Source organism: Ctenocephalides felis, unplaced genomic scaffold (assembly GCF_003426905.1).
Source record: "Ctenocephalides felis isolate EL2017-DRISC unplaced genomic scaffold, ASM342690v1 CF-g0.4_SCAFFOLD_00845, whole genome shotgun sequence".
Lineage (NCBI taxonomy): Eukaryota > Metazoa > Arthropoda > Insecta > Siphonaptera > Pulicidae > Ctenocephalides > Ctenocephalides felis.
Genome location: NW_020536999.1, coordinates 42,864,050 through 42,873,557, shown reverse-complemented (window position 1 = coordinate 42,873,557; position 9,508 = coordinate 42,864,050). Strand labels below are relative to the sequence as shown.

The 9,508-nt window shown below is 27.5% G+C and overlaps 1 protein-coding gene across 1 annotated transcript; it reads left to right on the top strand.

The window, feature by feature from the left end:
- The first annotated feature begins 581 nt into the window (after positions 1 to 581).
- LOC113383589 (Bardet-Biedl syndrome 4 protein homolog) lies at positions 582 to 8,207 on the top strand. Its single transcript, XM_026621846.1, has 10 exons — positions 582 to 651; positions 789 to 940; positions 1,103 to 1,215; positions 1,286 to 1,380; positions 3,983 to 4,151; positions 5,335 to 5,488; positions 7,261 to 7,383; positions 7,446 to 7,617; positions 7,702 to 7,919; positions 8,040 to 8,207. The coding sequence occupies exons 1-10, from the start codon at positions 582 to 584 to the stop codon at positions 8,205 to 8,207; spliced, it is 1,434 nt and encodes a 477-aa protein (XP_026477631.1).
- The last annotated feature ends 1,301 nt before the right edge of the window (positions 8,208 to 9,508 follow it).

Genomic DNA, 9,508 nt, shown 5'->3' with positions numbered 1-9,508 from the left:
TTTTATATCTTTCAATTATTAATAGTTATAACAAAAGTGCAATGGAAAAGTATTATCAGCAACATGTTCAAAAACAGTAATTGAATCTTGCTTCTTCTCTCTACATGCTTTTATTATATAAACATACGTGGAGTTTAATTGATATTTGGAATTGATTCATGACCTTTTATAATCTGGAATGCAGTTTTATTTGATTTGAGTTGCTTTGTTCAAATTTATTTAAGAAATATCTTGTGAATTATGTAAATGTAATGAAATTGATTATCGTATTTACAAATTATACAAATATTTATAAACAATATAATATAATACATAGTAAACAGTATAATATGTAATATTGATAATATAATATATATATATATATATATATATATTTATATATGTTTGTGTGTGTATTTGTTCTGTGTTTGTAATGCTCTGCTTCCTAGCAACCTATTGTAGTAAACATATACTCTTCTTTTATCTATGCGTATAACATTCATTTTTTGCACTTCATTAGGTTTAGTGCAAAAGAACTCTATAATTATATAAATTTTATACTCTAGTATTTAAATATAAAGGATCTAGCAATAATATCTTAAATGCACACGGCGGAAAAATTTATTGGCAACGGAAAGCAAACGACCAAATTGCCTGAGTATACTATGAAAGGTATCAGACAAAATATAAAGAAACCTTTTAAAAATGTAAAACGTCGTTTTAAACTTTTATTTATTATATTTAAAAACAATCCAAAAAGATAATTCTACACATAATACACAGTTTTAAATAAAAAAAAATATTTATAGCTAATAAAAATTATGCAGTACAATCAACGCAAAACTTGGAATGGCTCTTGTATGATAAATATGTACGTCGACAATTCACCATTTGCCGGCAAATTATAGCACAAACTTTGAAAGAAAATGATTGTCGAAGTGAATACTGTTATTATATACAGGTATATACAAAAATAACCATTTCGACCATATAATATTTAAATATATTAATCAACTTGTGCCGATATTTTATTGGTGCGATTTGATTGTATGGATTATTTAAAATAGGCAGTATAATAAAAAATACATAAAGACATAAACTGGTTTATTGCTCGAATTTTAAGGGTCTGATACTACGAGAAGAAAATAAACTACAAGAATCACTCATCAGTTTTCAAAAATGCAGCAAATTGAATTCCAAGAACGTTGAAAACATCAAACAAGTTGCCAGAACATTGTATGAGAATATAACATATTTGATACAATTGTTATATAACAATTGTAATAATTTTTAATCATATTATTAGATTTTTATTGGGAAGATATCACTTATCTCTAGAAACGTATAAAGAGGCGGAAACACTGATCGCCAGACCAGATTGGGAAATTTATCACTATATAGGTAATTATATTATATGCATACAAATATAAATTATTATATAAATTATATGTGTATGCACTCTTATAATTTGATTGAAAACCACGTAAACAAAAAACAAATAAATGAGTGCTATTAATAACGTAAAACATATGCAACCAATATGTAATTATTTTTACTTAATTCGTCAAATATATTTCAACGTCTTTCAAAAAAAACTTCGTATGTATTTACAATATAGATTTTGCGAGGCATTCATCGAATTATTAAATAAAAACAAAATTAGGGTTATTTCAAAATTAAATTAATTACATTTTCAATGAGAAACATGCATTTGATTTGAATAAAAAAGAATAGATTTCTAAGATTAAATGACATAAAATGATTATAGACAGTAACAATTCTGAAAAATAAACACTAATAATCAATATATAATTAATAAATTGACCGTTATTAGCAAATTTAATGTTTCCAATTGAAATTACTGATCTTCCCCGAATCGAGTTGGAGTTTACCTCAGTTCACGGATCTGCTCTAGGGCAGTACTAGGCATTATTATTATTATTATTATTATATATATATATATATATATATATATATGTATTTCAGTCAATTCGTCAAATTCAAATATAAATTGAAATTAATAATTCTTTTTTTGACTCTCTTAATAATTCTCTTATCATCATTAAATATCGATATGTATCATTCAGAAAATCAAAAATACTTAGTCACAGAAAAATTAAGAATGAACAAAAGAATTTGTTAAAACAAAAACAATATTTTGCAAAGAGTATGCATACTATTTTATTTTCGATTTGCTGAATAATGACAACATATTAAGGGGGTATTCTAGTGTAGAGCGATAAATTTTAGATCATTTTTAAAGTGTCATAAAAGAAAGCAATGGATGTTTTCACTATCTATTATTTTACCACTTGTTTATTAATATTATTAAAATACAAAACAAAAATTAAAAAATAAAAAAGTTGAAAATTGTAAAAACTGGCAGCTGATGAAGTGGGTGGTCTCAAAAAATTGGCACCTCAGTCTTGACATGATTTCAGCCCTCCTAGCCATCGGAAATGCAAAAAATAAAAAGATTATTAATTTACAATGATGTCGCAATCACCTGAACTAGCGATGAGTAAAAAAATTTTTTTTAACAAATTGGCGACTGCTTGAAAAACAGTGTTTTTTACTGTTTTTTTTGAGTTTCTCGAATTTTTTAAAAATAGTAAAAATTGGAATTTGGGGTTAATCAATCCTAGTTGGGGCTAAAGATAGGTCTATTATAAACAAGACTCTCTGATTATTTCAAGTGAATCGGTCGATTAAAACTCGAGAAATCTAGTCAACAGTACTGAAAAATCTGTTCTGAGAAAAACGCATTTAAAGTTTTGCGTGAAGCCAAACCAGTATGGAGACCGAGTCAGTAAAATGCCTATATCTCCAAAAATAATTCAAATTTTCGAAAACCTTCTCGTACCCATATTCTTAGATAGTTAAACTTTAAAAATATGAAATAAAAAAAATCGATTTTTTTGAATTTGTACACTAGAATACCCCTTTAAGTGTCGAACTAATAATTGTCAATATAAATATTTCAATTTCATTTCAACATATGGAAAGTGGAATGTTACAAAATTATTATATATAGCTACAAATCTTTTTTATTTTCGCAAAAAATTATATATCTTTGCATATATCCACATTATTTGCGAACATATCTTGTTAGGATAATCATGATTATCCTATCCTATTACTGCAGTTATAAGGTACTGATATGTTTTCGTACGTGTAGTAAATTTAATAGTAAGTAAATTAGATGATTTCATCATGCAGTTTAGCACATGGTGTATATTAGGGAATGCAATACCGGTATACCGGTATACCGAATTACCGGTAAACCGCCCGATTTTTCGGCGGTATTTTTACCGGTTTTCATTCCAAAAATACCGGTATTTTCGGTATTTTTACATAAGCGCTATTTGATACATAATACCCTAAAGTTTAAATTTCTCGGAACAAATTTATCTTTAAACTCCAGAATTGCATAAACAGCTATATCTTCAAGTGATTCTATAAGATAAACAAATGTCAAATATTATCTCAACTCGTCATTAAACTGAATATTTATTGCTTTCCAAAGGGCTTCATATCGTGTTACAATAAATAGAATTGGACTGATAGATAATGATGTTTGTTTCATCTTTTGTAAAAATGTAACGGTTTTAAGTGATATTTGCGTCAAAATATTTTATATCATACAGATTACCCCTGCGTAATCTTTATTTTTTTTAACTTTATACCCAATAATTATGATAATTACTAAATATTATATTTACCGGTATTCCGGTTTTAAAATGAAAAATTACCGAAATACCGGTATTGAAATTTTCCATCGGTATTGCATTCCCTAGTGTATATCTACGTCATAGTGCTACATATCAAATACATTTATCAACGTCGGAGGAATTATCAAGATACACACAGATATAATAAAAATATTTTCTATGCACAGTTATAAAAGATTATATCAATCTACTCTAGTATACATATATGCATACATTTTACGGATTCATATAAGAGAATCTCCGTTTTATCTCTAAACTCTCATCAATTTTAGCGGAGTGCATGTTACGCGGTGCAGTGGGTTCCAGACATGAAGCTCTGCATTATCTACGCCGTGCTGCACAAAACGGAAGACAAATACAATCTTACAGTTTGTTAGCCGAGCAGCTGAAACGGGAGAACGACTACGCAGCTGCTACGAGCGTCTACGAATCGGCCCTAGAGTAAATCCATAATGACAATATTGATATTATTATTAGATATATATATATATATATTAGAGATGGGTAACTCACTCCGGAGTTATCACTCCGATATAACTCCTCCCTCGAAGTGAATCCGAGTGGAGTTGTCTTACAGGATTTATCATATCCGACTTCCCTAAACTGATACTAAATCTGTTAACATGTGCAGATATTTGCATGAGATTTTTTACTAATACAAAAGTTTGGGTTGAAAGAAGTGGTTTTTTTTTCGCACAGGCAGTTTTAAGACTTTTCGTATATAACGTCTCAAAGTAATGCTATTTTGTATTCTATATTCTGTATATTAAAATACTCGTCCTATTACAGAAATTGTAATAATAATATATCGTATAGAGATGTGACAACTGATTGGGTTGCCATCTGTCAAACAGACTAGTATTAAGTCAAATCATCACAACAGCTTATATGACTATTAGGTTCTGATTGCTGTTCAAAAATAATAATAAAAAAAAAATTCTGTATACGTTAATGTTTGTCCGTAAATGAGCTTTTTCAATGGTATACAACCAGCTAAAAAATATTAAGTATTATAATATAACTTTTACACAATTATGATTTTATAATTGTGTACATGTAATAGTATGCTAATCAAACTACCTGATGTATAATTAATTCTCGAAAAAGAAATAATAATAGAATGTGAAGTATTATTATTTTGTGAAAAATATTATACACAAGGATTTGTTCTTATTTCATATTTCATACTGCATTATTTTCATATAAAAATGGACATATTCAAAGAATTCTATATTTTCTCTTCAAAAATAATTGCTAAAATTGATTTTGATTTCCAAGTTTTTTGTCAATTTGAGATTTGCATGCAATGCATAAAATAGTAATTATTATAATAAAATGAACAAAAATGTTTGAACTATTTGTAAACTATTTCCAAAGCCTTAATGCATCCTTAGATATGTTAACAACACACTAGAGAATACATTTGTGTGAAGTATTATGTTTCAAAGTTGTCGGAGGTATGGAGTTGTTAAGTGGATATAACTCCTCTCTGAAGCGGAGACAAATCCTAACCGATCCGGCTTCGGATATGATAAGCCCATCTCTAATATATATATATATATATATATATATATATATATTTTATTTTTCTATTATTATAAAAAAATGATTTTTTTATATTAAGAGTTACCCCCGATGGAGCTTGGCTTCATGCTGAGTTAGGCTTGCTACTTTTAGAACAGGGCGAAACCCAAGCCGCATTCGAACGTTTGGGCACGGCTGTGGCTTTGCGTCCTGACTGTGAAAGGGCTTTGTTGGCTGTAGCTTCGGTCATGCAAGTAAAGCAACCCATTTTATAATAGATGTTTCAATCTCAGTATTTTAGTATTACTATAATTATACACTATGTGGCAATTACTAATTAGACATGAGCGAGATACTTACTGGTAAATTTACTACACGTACAAAAACATATCAGTATTGTATAACTGATTGTCATAAAAAGATATGTTCAAAAATAATATGGATATATGCAAAGATATATAATTTTTTGCTAAAATAAAATATAGATTTGCAGCTGTTTAATAATTTTGTAACACTCCACTTTAAAAACTAGTTTGTTTTAAGATTTTCTATACGGAAAACAAACATAAACTAATAACAAAAACTCATCAAATATATAAATATCATTGGTTAGAGTAAAAGAAATATAAGCATTCCATAACAAAGTATCTAGAAATTAAAATAACTATAACTTATAACAATAAAAAATATTAATATTTTATTATTACTTAATCTACTATTTCCGATTTAGTCCCATATATACACAAACGTACACACATATATCGGATTAAATCGTAAATTATAAATTAACTAGTGGGGTGTATGGCATCGTGCCTTAATATTGTAACATTGTCTAATATTTATAAAAATTATATAAACTGAATTGCAAAGTTAAAACAAAAATTTTATTTTTCCAAAATCAATTATTTTGTTAAGACAAGCAGAAAGTTCTTTGAATCATTTAAATTGAACGCTTAGTTCTCTCAAAAAATGCCATTTTTTACACATTTAGCTCCCTATCTTCAAAATGGCTGGGCCTGCCTTTGCCAAAAACTAATAAACACTTCTCCTAATCATTACTAATTGAATGTTTTTTAGATCAATCAAATCGGATGCTCCGTTCTCTCAAAACCTCGATTTCTATTTTCTGCACTCTTTGCTCCGTATCTACGAAACGGTTGGACCTGCCTTCGCCAAAAACTAATCAGTTCTTTTCCTTATCAATAGGAATCGAATGTTTTTTGAACCATTCAAATCGGTTGATCCGTGCGCCCGGAGAACGGAGTATCCGATTTGAATGATCTAAAAAACATTCAATTAGTAATGATTGGGAGAAGCGTCTAGTAGTTTTTAGCAAAGGCAGGCCCAGCCATTTCGATGATACGGAGCTAAATATGTAAAAAATGGCAGTTTTTGAGAGAACTAAGCGTCCGATTTAAATAATTCAAAGAACTTTCTGCTTGTCTTAACAAAATAATTGATTTTGGATTATTATTTTTTTTTTAATAGTTTTTCTTGTATATCAAAAATAATTCAGATTTTGTTTTTATCCTGACTAAAGTTCTAATATAACTTAAACAAATAATTTTAAATTTGCAATTCAGTTTATATACTTCTTATAAATATTAGACAATGTTACAATATTTATAATAATCTATTTGAAAAAACGGTACGGAAAGTTCCAGTAATTTGCCTTAGGGCACGATGCCACCCACCCCACTAGTTTTTCATTGTCATCTGCTGTATATTTTCATAGAAAACGCTAATATTTCCTTCACTCCAACCAAATCTTTTAAAAACCGTACATTTACCATAGCTTAATTTGTATTCCTAAGTTGAATAAATTGTATTTTTAAGTTGAAGATGAAGCAAACATGTGAATTTTATATATGAATCTTTTAAAACCGTAGCTGTACTTGTAAGTTCGTACAAGTATATACTTATTTCTAATTAAATTTATAAAAAATGCTTGCAAGTAATATTATGGTATGATTTTGGCACTTCACAACTTATTTTCATAAATATCGTTCTTCTATTAAAAATTTAGTCACATGGAGACTACGATGCTGCCCTAGCTAAATACAAAGTGGCTGCTCAAAACTGCATAGATAGCCCTGAATTGTGGAATAATATAGGATTATGTTTCTATTACAAGGGCAAAATCGTAACGGTAGGAGATATATTACTTAATACATTTTATCATTGTTATTTATATTATTCTTACTTTAATAGGCACTTTCCTGTTTATCCCGAGCTGCAAGATATTCTCCATTATCAGCTCCAATATTGTATTCACTTGGCATGGTGCTTTTGTCGGCGCAGCAGCCGGCGTCCGCTTTCGTTTATTTAAGTGCTGCAGCTAATTTGAGGCCCACTCATGCACTTTCTTATATGCTCCTAGCAGGCACTAAAAATTAAATTTTATTAGATATTATATTTATATTAACTTAAAAATCTACTATTTTCATTATATTATCCTTTATTTCAGTCGCCCTCCAACGGTTAGGAGACGACCATAATGCAGGGCTAGCTTTCGAAAGAGCTTATGAGCTTTTCAAAACTTCAGAAAAACGAAAGGATGAAAATGACTTACTAGTACTTGTTAATAGAGCCTTATATTTGACCTTGCAAAACAGCATTGATGCTGCTAGAGTTCACCTGCAGGAATTTCAAAAGTTGTCGAGCAACATAGAAGTTTCTGAAAAGGTAAATTTATAAAATACTTATGCAAAATTCAATAAAATACTTCACCAGATATATGTATATGAACTTACCTCAAGCTATATAATTTATTTTATTATTAAAGCTATATTTTTATTATTAAAGGTGGAAAACATCACAGCAAGTCTTGCTATTGTTCTAAATGTAAAGTCTAAAGAAAACATCGATTCCCAACTTGATGATTTTGTAGAAGAATCAAATACAGATAATAATGTGAATGCAAATATAGAAAATGAAGAAGTTGCTCATATATTTGGGGAAGATGAAGTATAAAAGAGATGTATAATAAAAATTACGTTGATTCGATATTCAAATAAAATATAGACCAAATATTTACTAAACATGTGCATTAAAATATAAATGAATAATTTTTTTTTGACAAATTACGGGTGTTATTTCAATTAATAAAACTTTCAATAATATATGGGTTAGCAAAAATTCAACAATCGTTTTATTATAAAATAATCCATAATTTTTATTTGCAAAAATTTTAACAATCATTTTATTGCTAATAATTTTGATACTTATAATTGAAAAAAAAAATTATTTGGCAATTTAATAAAAATTAATATTTTATGTGGCTTATTTTTACTTTCATAATACATATATAGAAACTGTCATATATTTTTCATTTTGTATAAAATTTAGTTACAACAATGTATAAGCTTACATAAATACAAATACAAAATAAATCATTGAGTTTTAAAACCATAGTAGAGCTTTATCAGAATAATATTTGGAAGAATTATTCAAATTTATCTGAAATGTATCAAACTCCAAAAAGCATTAACGATAAATAATAATCTATTTTATCTACTATAATAAATTTTACATTTTTATTATTACATTACAATATATATTGAAAACCTGTAATATTGTTTAACATTAATATAGTTTTTTTTATAAGAAATTTCATATTGGAACAATTTAACATTTTATAGAATATAATTTGACACATCGTATTTATAATTTTTATAGTTATATACATTATATAACAACCATATTTTTTAGGTACATACATAAACTGACTTTTATCCATATTATTAAATTTAGGAATAGTGATTAAAAATGTAAAAAATGTGTTCTAAATTTATAATAATTTAACTATCTAAATTTAGAAAATTAATTTAGACCTTTGCATACTGGATTCTCGACTCAATCAGCCAGGTTGCCCGCATCTGAAATTCCACCAGTCGTTTTCATATTTCACAACAAGTTTAACCTACTATCATCTACTTTTGTAAATTTTATAAACCTTTAATTTTTTAAAAACCTGATAATATAAACAAAATTAGAAAAATAATTTATTAAAATTATAATTTAGTCAAGTAATATGTGATGATTTGTTAGCAAAGACAACTTTATGCAATACGACTAATTTTTTTATGCATGTGTTAATAACTTTAGATCTCTCTCATACGTTTTTCACAATTTGCAAATAAGTCTTTGGCGATAATTATTTTTTGCTTATAAATTAAATAATTTCTGTCGTATAGCTTAAATCTGTCTTAGCCGTGTTCATTTTCAAAAATAATTCGCAAAATCATTATAAAAATGCGGAACCCAAATAATTA

What these genes read in the sequence shown, in the direction of transcription:
- LOC113383589 (XM_026621846.1), top strand. Translation starts at nt 582, where the DNA reads ATGCACACGGCGGAAAAATTTATTGGCAACGGAAAGCAAACGACCAAA. An exon ending in AATACTGTTATTATATACAG is followed by an intron (nt 941 to 1,102) that starts GTATATACAAAA and finishes TCGAATTTTAAG; the next exon opens with GGTCTGATACTACGAGAAGA. An exon ending in ACAAGGGCAAAATCGTAACG is followed by an intron (nt 7,384 to 7,445) that starts GTAGGAGATATA and finishes TTACTTTAATAG; the next exon opens with GCACTTTCCTGTTTATCCCG.